Genomic DNA, 17295 nt, shown 5'->3' on the forward strand with positions numbered 1-17295 from the left:
CGATGGAGTTTTCTTTAAGATTTAAATCGTCCAACGGGTCTGGTAATGGAGCGGGCCTTACTTAAATTAATCAGCTGGGTCTAATTTTAATAAAATGAAAAATAAAAAGGGTTGGGGCCATTGAGATCGTGCCACATGTCCCCAAAAAAGTGGCCGCTAGACGTGGGGGTATATATGAAGAAAACACTAATGGCGGGGTATATCATCGAAAAAGCAAATGGAGGACGACTACAACTTAGTACATACGACCCTTTTTCGTTATTTTAAGTCACAGAGATATCTTTTAAATGAACCAGACAACCACTAGGAAATTTTTTTGCCACGTGGGTAAAAAATAAATCTACTAAAAAAAGTGGGTAGACTTATTATTTTAAAAGGAACGTGACATTTTTTTAATTAAAAAGATAAGCTAAATAATTTTTAAAAATCTTTCGTCAGCGAAAAGGGTACATTTACATTATGTAACAATTTTTTTTTGTGACGAGGGATATATTTGCTCTAAATTGCAAAGTTGAGGGTATATTTGCACCTTTGCCCTTTGGAGAATTTGGATTTGAAATCATGATTTGAAGTTGAAATTTTGTGCTGATTTCATATACAAACGCTGATTTGAAATCACGCTCCCAAGCTCCCAAATACTATGGCCAAACGCCTACTTAAAATTATCTATATATTTATTTTGGAAATCTCCAAAGGTGGTATTAGTGATTACACACCATCTCTCGTGTCAAAACACGCAATTTTACTCAAAAAAAAAGTGGAGTAGTTTTTTCTTTTGTACACTGTTTATATAAATTTGATTCCTTCACATCCAAGCAATTTTGTGTAACTCTTTATTTTCTCACATTAGCAGGTTAGATGCACATACTCTATTTAAGAGCACTAGACTTCGGAGGAACACCCACCCCCGCCCAAAAAAAATAATTAAATTGAAAGAGCACTAGCCTATAGATCCCATTGGCTTTTTGCAGTTTTTTTTTTTTCTTTTTTTCTTTTAAATTGCCACGTGTCATCAACCAGACTTTTTGCAGTTTTAATCGCACGTTAGCACGGCGCATCTTAGCCTATTCCCACAGCTTGTTCCTCTCTACCTTTACCCGTTACATCACGTAAATCAAAATTATCACCTAATACTCTAAAATACAACCCCCCAATCTAAAATTACCTCTCAAAAGACAGCAAAGGGAGAAGAATCCCCACTATTAAATACTGCACTAGTATTTCACAACTTCATTCTTGTTGGTCAATCAAACACCAAACCAGAAAAGGTCTTGACATTGGTACTATCGATCTACTATTGACCCTTGAAAAGCATACCATAAATCTTGCAGAAAATAGTCTAATATTTGGGTTTAGTATGAATTAAAACAGATTATGGTGTTGTATCAAGTGTTTGAAGGGGGAGATGGCAAGAGTAGCAGAGTGGTGGGGTTCTAATTGGAGAGCCAAATGGTGTTCCTATAAAAGAACCACTATTCTTGTTTGTTCAATTAACATTTTTGTTGCTCTTTATGTACTTCACTCGTACACTTCAACATACATGTACACTCGCAATGATACCCAAAAAGGTAACTTCTTCATTCATATGCTATACTTCTTTTTTTGGAATGACCCTTTTCTTGGATATTTGTGCATACAGATTTTAGGTATACTCCAGATCAAGTTAGGAAAATGGAAGAGTCGAATCGAATAAGAAAACAACTAGAACCTGTGCAACTTATTGAACTAGTAAGACCCTTAATTTCATGATGGTTGTGTTGTTACTTGTTTTTTCTCTCAACTTTAAAGCTATGGCTTGATAAAGAGATCTCTGTTTTCCTGGTGAAGTTAAAGGGATTAAAGGAAGAATTTTTCGTTGACGAAAAGGTGGTGCAAGTGCCACAACAAATCAAACAGAAGATTGCAGATGAAATACTAACTACGTTGAAAGGTGTCAATGCCCGTGACAATGCAACAGTGCAACGAGGTGATTATGCATTCAGTTTAAGACTAAATTGATCAAATTTTTGGCTATCTTTGTTTCCAAAGCAGCATTGTTGAATCTTTTCATTGGTTATCCTTCTTGTTGTTCATTCTCTAGCCTAGATACGTTGTGGACTTTTTATTATCGTGTCTCTTTCTTAGTATTCTTTTGTCATTAAATTCTAAGTTGGATAATTGCAAGATATCCATTACCTTATGCTACATCTGGGATATAAAAGTGTCAACTACATGTAGAATATTTGCTGAGGCAGCGCAAATGATGCATTCCTTTTTGTGCTCATGAGGCGGTCATTAAAAAGCTGAGCATTAGGACAAGCTCTTCTAGGCATGCCCTACATTGCACCCAGATATGGTGTTCAAGGGGTAGGGGTTTCTATCACATTGCCACTAGGTGTGGCGGAGTATAAATGGAACTGAAAGAGCAGAATAGATATAGATGATTCGTAAAGTTGACCCAACTGATTTGGTATTAAGGAGTATTGTTGATTGATTGATTGATTGATCGATAATGGTATGTATGGAAACAAAGGAAATGGAGATAAAGGAAGGTAAAGTTCTAAGATTTCCATTATTTTATTTTTTTTTGATTGGTAAAGGGTATTTTGTATTGATAAGCAGCAAAGCTGCTGGCAAGAACTTACAGAGGAAAGCCTCACTAGTAGTCAACCATAGCTTCTGCATCATTAGCTATTGCCGTGTTGCATCAAAAAAACAGTAAAGAAATGCATCTGTGCTTTAAACTAATTACAGATTCCATTTTGCTATCAAAAGTTCTCTAGTTCCTTTCCTTCCAAATACAGCACCAGATGGCAGCAGGCAGTGTGTTCTTTGCCTTTTCCCAGTCCTTTCACATGCCAGCATTGCAGAAGCTCGACTGTAGTCTTAGGCATCACCCAACTGACCCCCAAAATATTTAAGAGAAGATACCACATTTGTGAGGTGCAGGGGAGTCCATTTATTTATACCACAATATTTAGGAGAACAATATTTCTGATATGCTAGCTTCCCATATCAGGGAGTCCCCTTATTTATATCAATATGAGCTGATTCTAGCTGCCACAACATCTGACGGAATCCTTCTAATTCCCAATCTTTCTAACTTCTTCTAAATTTACTTGCCAGTCTGAACTTGAAGAAAATACAGCTATAATACCATTTGTCTGACCTGTAGTTAAAAGTGAAAAGCAGTAGAAAAGAGGGAAGTCAATTTCCTATGTGCCAGATTTTTTTTTCACCTCTTCATAATTGAATTTTTGAGAAACTAATGATCTCAGCCCACCTTTGACTTTCTTGAGGAAATGACCTCTTCTCTGTCTCAAATGCTTGTATTTGATTTCATCAAAGTTTCTCTTCTGTTACCTTGCTCCCTGTATAATCCAAGCACTTCCCACTTAGTTATTTTCCTTTTTCTTTTAAATAAAATTCATCCCTCTTATGTTAGAGTCAACCATAAGGTTGCCCTTGAGCTCAATAAACCAGTACACGTTCGAAGAAAGTTCTTATATAAGATTCTTCCTCAGAAGACAAGAGAGGCAGCTCAAGTGGAAAGCACCCTCCACCTCCAACCTTGAGGTTGGGGTTCGAGTCACCAAGGGAGCATGGAAAGGGCCACTATTGACTCCTAAAGAGAGAGATTGGTAGATGTAAGTTACCATACCATATAAAAAAATAAAAGGATCTTCCTACGGAATTCTCTACATAATATTCTCTGAATTATCTTAAAATTCTCCTATTCAAGTTCAATGAATCTAGATATGCTGTAATGTACATTCTAGCAAAAATGCATAAGTCTCTTTTGTTTTGTGATTGTTAAAAGAAGTTTATTGATTTCAGCAAGAAGTAAGTGTTGTAGGAGTTGAGAAAGTCAACTGCCAACCATAGCCTCAATGTCATTTACAAGGGCCATATTATACCAAAATAAAAAGAAAGAAAGAGAAGATATACATTTGTATTGATGGTAATTACAGATTCTGATTTGCTTTGGAAAATTCTTGTATTCCTTTCTTTCCAAACAGTCCACCAAATGACTGAAGGAGTAGTATTTCAGGTTTCCTCTCCGCCTTTCCCAGACTTCGAAGGCGCCATCACTCGGATAATTCTATCGTTGTCCTTGGCATTGTCCATTTGACCCCCATAATATGAGAAACAAGCCCCATATCTGCAAGGTGAGCTTGCAATGAATAGATAGATGACTGACATCCTCTGTTTGTTAAGAAAATACCTACTGCATATGTTAATTCCTCTTTTCTGAAGATTATAATGCATACTTGACCAAATTAAAGGTGGTGGAAACAACATGTGTTTGCAAATACAAATTGAAAGTCAAGTTGAGTATGTCAAAAGCCTCCTCTATGTCCTGAAAGACCAAACTATTCAATCATGGTTGCTACATGAATCCATGAGACGTGAATGGATATGCTAACATGTGCATTGCCGCTGGACTAGATTGCTGGGGAAGACAAGCACTTCGTCGCCTTGTCTAAATTGCTGAAAATCCACAATACTAACTTGATAGTGATGTGCAAGCTAACTTGACAGTAATGCGGCGTTGACCAGATGATTATATGGATGTTTACACGCCGGCCGAGCCGATACTGGTTGAACAAATATGAACTGTTGAATTGACAGGTTAGTGACATTGCTAACATGACTGGATAGTTGTGGACTGCTGAATTGACAGGTCTGTTGACATGGACATTTAATCAATCCTAGACAAATAGACTACTGATTTGTCTAGTCTGTTAACATGGACTAATAAACATTAGTTCAAGAAAAATCTGGACGGCAAAGAAGCGTTGTCGTTGAAATGAACACCAAAAAAGAGACTTTATCGGCAGATAAGTCACCAGAAATAGGAAATGTGCCATCAAAGTGGCCACAGGAGAGAGACGAGAATAGCAAAACGATTAAAAGGAAGACAAATAAACTTGTTCTGGTAGGTGGCATCAGGATGTCCCTTATTAGACTGAAGTTTCTTAGATCTCTCTATATATGGATACAAATCTAGGTGTCGGATTCACCAAAACCTAGATCTTTGGATTCAGGGAGACATAGAGTGGCATGTACAAGTGATGGGTTATGGATAATAAATATATAGATTCTTTTTGGATAGAACTTAGTTTCTTTTTACTTGTTAATTAATAAGTCTAGACGGCATATTCCAATCGTATCAAATAAATTGAACGTATTGAAGCGAAACATGTATAAATAACTTTTTATTTAAATTTCAAATATTTTATTTAATTTCCTTGTTTCCTTACATCTCTTACAATAACAAATGAGAAGGAGAATATGTCCAGTGACAAGAAAATGGACTTATCTTAGGAAGGTGCAGACGAGGCCTAATCCAATTTTTTGCTCTTATCAATAGAAAAATCATGGGTATAGTAAAGAGGAGCAACCACTCTTTTCCTATCTCTAGATTGAACCCGGCCTGATCCAAAAAATCCAATTTGCTTTCATATCACAAAAGAAATAGTAAAGATGGCTAACATGGTAAGATTGAATAGTCTTTTTGATTTCTTTGTCGGTTAGACTGCATCCACAACTTGAATAGAGTTTTTTACATGAACTTTCTGCTCCATAAGCTCTTTTTTTTTTTTTTTTTTGGTAATTTCGTTGCGGCCACCTGGTATGTACTACAAAATCCCGAGTCTTAGCCTAACATCCTAACTCTATCTCCTAACAAATCAAGCAAATTTGTTTTCTCTTCAAAATCATAGGTTTTCTCCCAAATCGTGGCTCCCTCGACCCAATCCTCTATTCTTTGTCAAAGCCACCGAAGGTGGACTTTGTCAAATTTTAGGCACATTCTTCTAAGATTCGTTACCTATATTTGTATCTGATGTTTTCAACACATTGTCTTTTGCTTGAAATACAGTTGAATCATGTCAATACGGTCGTCGGCACCAATCGTAGGATCAGTGTAACATAGTTGATACCATTTAAAAGGAGAGAAGAAATGTCTTATTGAATTGGTTTTTTTGAGAGAGAAAGGTAATTGTGAGTCTTATTGAATTGGTCAAGTACATAAAGAACCTTAAGGAATATATGACATATGTATGCATAATATTTGTGGAATATCTTTAACAGCAAACAGTTCACATATGTAGGCTTGTTGTTCCAGGAGAACATAACGAGGAATGAAGATGTTACACTTAGCATCTAAATTACATGGTTGAAATGGACAAGTGTTACGGGTTGTTATGTGATAGAAGGACAAAGTGAAAGGTAAGTTCTATAGAATAGTTATAAGACCAACAATTTTAAAATGAGAGTGAATGTTGGGCCGCTAAAGTCCAAAACATCCACAAGGTGAGTGTCGTGTAGAGATCTGGGTATTAAGATGGAATTGCGCTTATACAAGATTAGACAAGATTAAAAGTGACCATATTAGCCAAAAGCTATAAGTAGCACACATCGAGGGTAAAATGATTGGCTTTTTGAGATGGTTTGATTGTGTCATGTATCAACATCCGTAGATGTGAAAACCATGGTAGTGGAGGTGTTAAAGGGGGATGAGATAGACCTAAAATCACATAGAAGGAAGTTGTGTTTAATGAACTACAATCTCTTGAAATCCACGCAAATGCACAATGGAAGAAAAATAATCTATGTGGGTGATACCAATTAGTTAAAAATATGTTTTTTTTTTCAACTACTTGAAAATATGTTTAAATCATATTTTCAACTAATTTAAACATAATTTCAATTAGTTGAAAATATGGTTTAGTCATGTTAGTACATACTCCCTCCGTCCCAATTTATGTGATACTCTTTTCTTTTTTCTCAGGCCCAAAAGGTTGACACCTTTCTATATTTAATAACAATTTGACTTTAAACTTCCTATTTTACCCTTTCTGAAATGATTTATAGCCACACAAATATGTATAGCTTATTTTAGGTCACAAGTTTTAAAAGTCTTCCTTCCATTCTTAAACTCCGTGCCTAGTCAAACACCTTCACATAAATTGGGACGGAAGGAGTAAATTTTATTTCTTATGCTTTCTAGGAGTCTTTTAGCCTATCAGAATTCTAATACATTTTATTTTTATTTTGTATAATATGGTCTTGAGATGGATCTAAATGGAGAAACATGGGAATCATATCGCCGAAGTCCAACTTGTGTGGGACTGAGACGTAGTTGTATCGCAATATTACCTTAAGTTTAATTATATAGCCTATAGACGAAGCCCAACTTTCTAGGAGTCTTTTAGCCTATCAGGGTTCTAATACATTTTATTTTTATTTTGTATAATATTGTCTTGAGATGGATCTAAATGGAGAAACATGGGGATCATATAGCCGAAGTCCAACTTGTGTGGGACTGAGATGTAGTTGTATCGTAATATTTCCTTAAGTTTATTGAATCTGAAGATGTTATGGTAGTCTTATTCTAATGTCCAATGAATTTTTGCTATGAACACATGAATTTGAAACCAAGCATTGAATGAGCAAGTTTAATTAACATCCACCGGAACCCTCGCCACACTGTCCATCAAACTACTTCATTTGGAAAGGAAAAGTTCAACAAAGTGTTTTAGCATTTACTTGATCATTGGTCCATCATAGTCTTAACTTAGACGATGCTTAGATTGCTGAAGTTTGACAAGTTCATAAATTGATTGGTTCGTCATCTCCAAACGAACAAATGATATTATTCCAGGTTTCCTTATTTATTGTCTTTACTAAAAAGAATTGTGGTTGAGATTTTTGATCATGTGAAGATGTGATTGAAATTAATCGCAGCGCTTTTAGAAAGAATAAAGCAAAATTAGAGCATGGAAAGTAGCTCCGTTTGCACAAGAGGTGGACAATTTAAATTGAAAGCAATATGAGAGTTTTTCATAGGTGAAAAATCTCTTTTTTTTTTTTTTTTTTTTTTTTGTTATAGTTAAAGATAGTATATGAATATCAACATTAAGAAACTACTGTAAGATGTTTTCATTTGTCCAAGCCTTGGTGGACAGAGTTACTCAAGATTCATGTGCGGTGGAAAGTAGCTTCGCACTCGTGGAATTACTCGAGGTGCGCAAGCTGACCTTGACACCACAGTTATTAAAAAAAAGATAATTACAAGAAAGACTACATTACATATTGTGTAATGAGCTCAAAAATTCAATCACGACATCCATGTCATTCGCAATAGCCAAGTTGCACCAAAAAAATAAAGAAGATATGCATATGTATTTAATGCTAATTACAGATTCAGATTTGTTTTAAGAAATTCTTGCATTCCTTTTCTTCCAAATGGTCCGCCTTATTTCTTCCAAATAGTCCGCCTTATCATTGAGGGATGGTGTTCCTAGTTTTCCTCTTTTCCTTGCCCATGCCTCTCAAGCTTGAGCATTGTAATAGCTCCTTTGCTGTCATCGGTACTACCCAAGTAACTCCCAAGATATTGAAGAAAAAGTTCCATTTTCTAAGTAAAAGTGCAGTGGAAACTCTTCTGTACAACTTAGAGTGTACCTTTTCTATCTGTCATATTTGGTACACTCATGAGATTCTGGTCACATTGACTATTGGGTGAGGTTTGTAGATAAGAAGTGACCACAGAAACGAAGCACCCCACTAATTCTTTTTTGATTTCTTTGGTAACAAAAGTAAATATAGAATACACGTAATCCCACATAAGAATTTCTTTTTATGAATTACAACAACAACATATCTAGTGTAATCCCACAAGTGGGGTCTGGGGAGGGTGGTCTGTACGCAAACCTTACCCCAACCTTGTGAAGATAGAGAAGTTGTTTTTAAAAGACCCTCGGCTCAAGTAAAGCATGTCAAAGCAAGTTTGGAAAGGTTAATATAGTAGTGAAGAAATGAGCAGATAAGGTAGTAGGTGAGTAATACTAATAATACTGGTAAGGAAACTAGACAACGCTTGACTACCTACTAACCTTCTCTCTTAATGTTCGACCTTCAAATCCTCCTATCTAGGGTCATATACTCGGTAAGTTGAAGGTGTGCCATGTCTTATCTAATCACCTGTCCCCAATATTTCTTTGGCCTACCTCTAATTCTCCTCAGACCCACCATAGCCAACCTCTCATGCCTCCTCACTGGGGCATCTGTGCATCTTCTCTTGTACCGGCCAACACTCCACCCCATACGACATAGCTGGTCTAACAACCACTTTATAGAACTTACCTTTAAGTCTTGGTGGCACATTTTTATCACACAAGGCACCGGATGCGAGCCTCCATTTTAAGTATTCTTTTGTCAGACAGATGCTCTTATTACACTCATAGTCTCTTAAAGATGAGAACCAAGCATTGACTTTATTGCTTTTTATATACTAGTATATGAGGGATTTCTCCAATATATCTATACGATTGCTACTTTATCACAGACATGTTTAATTTTTCTCTATACGTGTAATTTTTCCGGATAAGTTCTTTTCCTAAACAAATATCGTCCTTCTAACTTCTCCGTGTTTGTGTGTTTATCATCTAGAGAAATATATCTTACAACTGTCTCATTGCTAACACAAATTTCAAACTGGCTTCTTATTTTGTCCCTCCCCTCCACTTGTCAAGCTACCAGAAGCAGATCTGTAATTTATATTTAAAGACTGCTTTATCTGATAGCTAAGGGAAAGACTATCTTGCACTTCATATAATATTTTTCTTAGTTCTTTATTTCCTTTAATTACTTTCCACAATCCTCTACTGTGTTAATGTTGTTTAGGTGTGTTACTGCAAAATGTTTAATTGATGATTGATGAAATGCCTTGCTCTATTTGTCATTTGAGATTGTAGTTTGGTTAATACTAACTCGGCTATTAATTGAGGTCAGACTGCTAGTGCCAGTTGAACTTAGTAGGTCCACCCCATTGAATGATCTGCTTTGGATCATCTTTTAAGAAATCAGAAATGGTACTTAACCTTTTTATGCGCAGTTTCTGTTCAATTAACTTAAGCTTGATTCCTTGTGTAGTTCATTACTGGTCTGATTATAGGGCCTATAAATTACCTTTTTAAAAAATGTAATGAAAATTTTATTAAAGAATAGCACCCAGCAAGTGCAATTAATGAGTAGTACAACCCCAGCAATAAGTATCTTAGTTCTGAACCCAGCTCACGTACTGCTTTAATGGGCGAACAGCCCAACCCTTGGAACATACTACAGCCCCAGGTGGCGAAGAGCCGACATCGAGGTGCCAAACCTTCCCGTCGATGTGAGCTCTTGGGGAAGATCAGCCCAATAAGTATCTTAGTACACTTATTACATGTGAAAAGAACTAAGGAAATTAAAATCCTATCTACTTCTTATACATTTTCATTTTTACACCAAAAGGCTAAGAGAGCTAAACATCTATCCTTTAAGGTACAAATATTTTCCTTTTTTCCATCAGAGTATCTTTGAGTTCTTTCCTTCCACACAGTCCAATATAGCCGATGGTATAGTGCTCCACAACTTTTTATTACCTTTCTGTAGTCCTCTTCTATTCCAACAATGTAGTAAGTCTTTGGAGATTCTGTTATGCACCATTTGACTTCAGGCAAATTCAAAAAACGTGTATCAACTCTAATTGTGTTTATACAGTGGATGAATAAGTACTTCAGCAACAACAACAACAACAACAACATACCTAGTATAGTCGCACAAATGGGGTCTGGGGAGGGTGGGATGTACGCTGACCTTACCCTTATCCTTGTGGACTAATTCTAGAAAGAGGGGAATTCTAGCCATGAAAATTTCTCTATCCCGTAAGGCGCTTTGTTTCTCCATATCAATTTCCATGGCCATACTTATTCTTGTTGTCTACTTTGAGATTTATTATTATTTTTTTTTTTTAGGGAAAAGGGCCTGATTTACCCCTCTACTATTGGAAATAGTCCACATTTACCCCCCGTTATACTTTCGGTGCAAATTTACCCCTACCGTTACCTAAGTAGCAATATTTGCCCCCCGTTTGGATGGCAGTCCACCGTGGCAATTAAACCACGTGGCCTGACATTTAGATGAGGTGGCATGCCACGTGACATGCCACCTCACCACCCTCTCCCCTCTCCATTTCTTTCTTCTACCTCCAACCAAAGCCACCTCCAACCACCATTGAAGCCACACAATTTTTGCAAATCAGATTCAAGTAACCACACCACCAACCACCCTCAAACACCGGAAAACCGCTGCAACCACACCACCAAAACAACCTTAACCCCGGCGAACCCATCTCCACAACCACCACACGCCACTGCATCGTCCTCTCTCTCTCTCTCACCTTTTCGATACACAACACCACCAAACCCAAGACAACCAAACAACCTTTTTCCCCTTTCTCCTCCATCTCAACCCAAATGAAAAGAACCCATTACCAATCAAAATCTCTACCCTGTCATACCATTTCCCCTCTCAAATCCCAACTCAATCTTCCCACCGTCGCCCTCAAATTCATTCGAAATAACCCTCTTATTTTCAAAACTTTCAGGCATTCAATACCCAAATGTTGTATTTTTACACAATGATGAAACCCTTTTTCTTAATCTTTCACATTATCGTAAAAGATTTAGCAGAAAGATTAGCAATGATGTTAATGCTTACAAGAGTTAAAAGACATTCTTTTATGTTATTGAAAGATTTAAACTTTTTATCTAAAAGTATCTTCGATTTGTCAAAACGGGTTTTAAGAATTTTAATGGTCATGTAGGTTTTTTTGGGTCGAGTTAGATAATTGGACAAGATCCGGTAAAGTGATAGTAGTGCGGTTATGGTGATTCCTACGAGACGGGTTAGTGAAAAAGAAGATATAATTGTTGGAGGAGATGGTGGTAGGCGTGGCTTCAATGGTGGTTGGAGGTGGCTTTGGAGGTAGAAAGAAAGAAACGGAGAGGGGAGAGGGTAGTGAGGTAGCATGTCACGTGGCATGCCACCTCATCCAAATGTCAGGCCACGTGGAAGTTTAATTGCCACGGTGGACTATCATCCAAACGGGGGGCAAATATTGCTACTTAGGTAACGGTAGGGGCAAATTTGCACCGAAAGTATAACGGGGGGTAAATGTGGACTATTTCCAATAGTAGAGGGGCAAATCAGGCCCTTTTCCCTTTTTTTTATAATCGTGGTGTCAGAGCCAGCTTTTGCGCACCTCGACTAATTCCACGGGATACCTGCTACCTCCCACCAAAGAACAAAAATGTGTAACTCGGCCAAAGCTTAACAGATGAGAAGAAATCACCTAGTGTTTTTGTCTCCGCTGTGGCCTAGTGGTCAATAAGTGGGATTTGAACCTGAGACCTCAAGGTTCTCCTCCCACTTATTGACCACTAGGCCACAGCCTTGGGTGCTTTGAGACAATACTTCTTACCCAGACTTCACTGAGAAAATGTCATCCTTGAGGTCCTTCCATACTACCCTATATGGTAGTACCGTTGCCTTTGAAGCTACTTATCATGTGCATAAAGCTGCTCAGGTCTTCCATTTTTCAATCGTTGCATCTTCTTCTAAGGGGAATGTCCATCCTTCAGTAGACCAGCAATCTCTGACCGTGGTATCGTGATCCCAACCATCTTTTTTTCCAAAATAAAGTTTTTATACAATCACCGTTTGATGTAATTGTGTTTCGAGAACATATTTCATAAGTTTCTGATATATTTTCAATTCCCATCTATAGGGCTTATAAATAACCTTTCTTAACTCCATATTGTAAATGGCCGTTCTTGCTGTGATAGAATACCATTTACCCTTGGTATTCTTATTGGTTGTTTGTTTAGACATTTCCACTTCATACCGTCTTTTTTTAAAAAAACTATGTATTATATAACCACTATTCAACCTCATACAAACCATCCTCTGGGGGTATTTGTAAATTCACGGAAGTCCTATATAATACGTGTTATTTTTTGGGATTAGTAGGACGGTACACTTCCATATTAGCACCATAAATTATTAGTTTCCATCCATCTCGTCTCTTTTGTTCTCTCCCTCCCATGTTAAGCCCATCACCCGGCCTCAACTATACATGTTTTTTATATTTTTCATTACCTTATTTTGTGCTTCAACGTTTGGCTTTCTATGTCTTCATGTATAATAACCTTGACAATTGCAGTTTACCACGGGTCAACACTTTTTATTGATTGTTTATGTAATATTCAAATGGGATGTCAATTATTTGATATGCGTGGTAATTTATTCCTTGTAACTCCACTCGTGCCCTTTATCTTATGAAACATACTTTATAGAAGACCTGCATTATGATCTGCTTATCCTGATTCCCCTTGGTATTAATGCATTGTTTGATAATGCCTTCCCCCTTCTTCTTCTTCTTCTTTTTTTTTTTTTTTTTTTTGGTCATTTTTTGTAGAATTTAGTTTTTACCTCCTGATATTCCCTATTGTATTACTGCATCTTTATAATAACCCCTCGCCAAAAGTAAACAAAACTCAATGAAAATCCATCCCTATTGATCCACCTTTACTTGTTCGTAAACCAAGCACTTCTATAAGGTCTAAGGAAAAGAAACAAACTTCAAGAGGTGCAGTTCATTAAAATGCATATGGTGGACAACTTGGAAGGAGAGAAACGCTAAAATTCCTCTTTCCTGAATTAGTCCATCTTGTGGGGATCTTGGGAGTTGAGTACACCAGTGGTTCTGTTCTACCTATTTATTTTCTTCCGCTACCACAGATAATACATAAGTCAAAATGAATATCTTAAATGCTGTGCCCACTTAAACACTGCCATAGAAATTGAAATGGAGGGAGTAGATGCCAGTCGAGTGTTAGTCTTCATGAGCCTAGCATGCCATGTAGTTTTTCTGATTGGATATTGGCAGGGGCTTGACAAAAATTTGCCAAAACTGGTGCTGAAGTTTTTGTTTTAATTTTATCATATGAGCTAGAACTGACAGATAGCTAGTGGGAAGGACCCTACACCTCCAAGCATAAGGTTGACAGTTTGAGTCAAGGGAGCAAAAGTAGGAAATGACCACTGTGAGGCTTTTGGTGTCGGCTTTGTTGTATTCGGGTTTTACCATATCCAACAAAAAGAAAGAACTGAAATACTTGCATTCATCAAAAGAAGAATTAGAGTTCTGGAAAGTCCCAAATCCTACTCCCGTTGCTTTCTGCAGCGTAGAATTTGCGAATTAGAGGGAAACAAAATATGAAATATTCCATCCATTCTAGAAAACTTGTTGATTTGTTTATAGGGTCCAAATTGACCGATATCCGGTCTCAGTTTAGACATTGACTAATTCATTTTCTAAAACTCAAATTTATAAACTTAACTATATAAAAATAAATAATTTCAGAGACTCCCCTCAGGTTTTGCTTCGTAACACTAACCTCCCTTATGGTTTACGATATTACGCTTGCCACCCTTCTTTTGTAACAATTATTTTAATCTATCTATTATTAATATAAAATATTACAATCTGACTATTTCTAATACTAAGCTCTTATTTTATGTACCTTAGAGGAGTTTTTATCTGTTCCTCTAGAAAACCAAATTTCAAAGAAACCTAACTTGTTTCTGAACTTGGAGATTTTCAAATCAGAAGCGGCTTTTGGAAATAATTTAAGGGAAAAAGATAGTGGAAGAGTGGGACCTTACGATCGAATGTTCCTTTTCTTTGCATCACTAAATACAACTCCAACAAATAGAAGCAGCAGAAGTTGGAGTGAAAACATCAGAACTGAAAGAAAAAGAAAAGCTTAGGAGCAATTTGAATCAATAGAATACATTTTATACTGCCATAGCTAATATCATGAGAGAATGAAAAAAGAGATCAGCTTATCTAATTCTGCATCTTCTGTTAATTTTTTCTTATGCATAGTACAAATCAATATGGAGTGATTTAGGTAATTTGTTCTTAAATGATTTGATAAAGAAGATATTTATAAAATTAATTAATTAATTAAAAAGAGGGTAAATTAGTGATATTTTAATTTTTTTAAGATTGGTGATTAAAATAATTGTTAGAATAAATCTAAAGAACTATGGTAAGCGTAATATCGTAAACCACAAGGGAGGTTAGTGTGATTAAGTGAAACCTGGAGGGCGGTCTCTGAAATTATCCCCAAAAAATAAAATTTATGATTAAGAAATTGGTATATATTTGTTTGAGGAAATCATGGTAAAAGCAAGATTCTTTTGATTTTTGGACTTTGTTTAAGGGTTAAGTGTTTTGGGAAATGCAAACCTGCAGTAATTTTTCATGTTTCTCCATCATTAGCTATTTTCGGCAATCACCTCCAAGTGCAAGAATCTAATGAAAATGATCTCCCTCCCCGCTCTATGTGGTTTCCTTTACGCTGGAGACACTGGATGACCTGCCTATTCATCAGTCTTGAGTTGATAAACTGAGTTCAAAAAGTATGCCATGAAAGATGTTAACTTCATATTTTTGTTCCACTTAGAACTGCAATGTTTCCGAACATGTCAACATGATTGCTTTTATGAGTATATCATTCCATATTGGTCTAAGGTCTTCTTGGGCAACAGCAAAAAAAAATCTACCCAAATGCAAATTATTCAAGACAAATACTTGAAGATATATGTCTATGCAAAGAATGAAGTAGGCACAGTTTATAAACTTTTATTATTACATTCCTGGTTATGATTGTTGATGGTATTTCTGATGAACAGATGCAGTTGAAAGTTGGCGCCGCAAAAAATTAAAAGAAGCCAGGGAGCTTGTAAATAAGAAGAAGTCAAATTCAACTATTTCCCCTGGGGAAGCTAGTATGTCTTTTACTTGTGACTTTCTTTTGTTCACACTTTCTATATCAGCTTTACATTGATTCTGGGGTTTCTTCTTCCTAGACTATAATCCATATGTACTTTGACAAGATAGTTTAACATTTCTTTATGAAACTTGCTTGCAGGTGTACTTGCACAAGCTTTGGATGTTGACTGGGCTGAGCTGTCTGAAGAAATTGGTCTTTGGATACCTGTTGCAATAATTAATAAGGAACATCATGACAAACCTGAGGGTGAAGAAGAATTTGGTAATGACGTATTTCATTTCTCTATCTTTATTTCCCCGCGGAAGTATAGTTGTTTTCTGCACAGAAGAAAGGTCAATGTCAAATATTGTGGATAGGTAGTATCTGTGCTTAATTTGTGCATGATCACTGTAACATGAACTTTACTCACAAACGCTGGGGAATAGTTTGGTTTTGTTAAATTCTAATCCAGTAGTTATGTTCTCCAGACAGTGAAATCATAGCTGGCAGGCGGCTTCCTCCTGAGTGTAACGTTGAACTTCATACTGATTACGGGGGAGAAGCAGTCAAATGGGGCCTCACGCACCCTAAAGAATCTGCATATGAGTGTTGCATGGCCTGTTTGAATCAAGCTAAGCAGGCTGGACCTAATGACAAGAAATGCAACATATGGGTTTATTGCCCATCTGAGACGGGATGCTATTCTCCAGATATTTATCAACACAAAAATCAGGAGTGCTGGCTGAAATATGTTAGTTCTCAGTGCCCTTCACAAAGTTCACTACCTTTCATGGTTTTTTTTCCTTCTACATGATAATTTAAGAATGATCTTTAGCAGACTAAAGCTGTCCCTCATTTCATCTTCTCTTTTATTTGCAAATTGCAGGCAGAGAAACCTAAAATGGCTTTTAAGGGCCGGTATTCTAAATCATTCAGAAATTCACACCCAAATGCACCAATCGTTGTTCCATGGATGTCTGGTGTTGTCAGTGTATAAGTTCCCACTAACAAAATAGACACTTAGCCTCGACGCCTTGGTGCTTCCACGGGTGTTATGATGTGGTATAAGGTTCCACATCAAGCCACTGTATCTTCAGATAATTGTGCAATGAGATTTCTTGAACTACAGTTTCTAAGCATAGCTGCTTCTCTTTTTTTTGTTTTGTCATCAATGGTAAGATAGAGCTTGGACCAGAGTGTAACATTCTTTTGTATCACATGGTGGATAGAATGGTAATGGTAGCTTTAAGTTAGAAAACGGACTGTGCCAAGGATGTGGTGAAAACATTTGAAAGCTTTTCTTTTACCCTGCCCCACTCCAACCCCATCTTTTTTTCACCTGATGGATGTAATATCAAAGTTGTGACATTATCGGTATTGTATTGCCCGACAGGTACCGAGTTTTGGTGATCAATTATGTCGTTTAAACAATAATTTCTCTTACTGCATGTTTAATTTCTCATGGTGAACTCATAATCTTACTAATAAATGTCCTTTTAAAGACCCAAAAGAGGTCCATCACGCCTAAAACATATAACATTCTTCTTTTTCCTTGATTGGGTGATATTAGGACTCTCAAAGAAAGACAAGTTCCCAACATGGAACTAAGAGACAAACAGACAATATTCCTAAGTGAAACTAT

General features: G+C 36.7%; 1 protein-coding gene across 2 annotated transcripts; it reads left to right on the forward strand.

Moving 5' to 3' along the window:
• The first annotated feature begins 1039 nt into the window (after nt 1–1039).
• LOC132037921 (uncharacterized) lies at nt 1040–17087 on the forward strand. 2 transcript variants are annotated; one of them, XM_059428572.1, is made up of 7 exons: nt 1043–1568; nt 1640–1728; nt 1828–1966; nt 15574–15669; nt 15813–15935; nt 16142–16404; nt 16540–17087. In XM_059428572.1, the coding sequence occupies exons 1-7, from the start codon at nt 1406–1408 to the stop codon at nt 16648–16650; spliced, it is 984 nt and encodes a 327-aa protein (XP_059284555.1). In that variant the 5' UTR covers nt 1043–1405; the 3' UTR covers nt 16651–17087. The 2 variants fall into 2 exon arrangements, with proteins under 2 accessions (XP_059284556.1, XP_059284555.1); XM_059428573.1 differs by lacking the exon at nt 15574–15669 and having other exon boundaries at nt 1040–1568.
• Nucleotides 17088–17295: the final 208 nt, after the last annotated feature.

This window comes from Lycium ferocissimum, chromosome 11, assembly GCF_029784015.1.
Source record: "Lycium ferocissimum isolate CSIRO_LF1 chromosome 11, AGI_CSIRO_Lferr_CH_V1, whole genome shotgun sequence".
Taxonomy (NCBI): Eukaryota; Viridiplantae; Streptophyta; class Magnoliopsida; order Solanales; family Solanaceae; genus Lycium; species Lycium ferocissimum.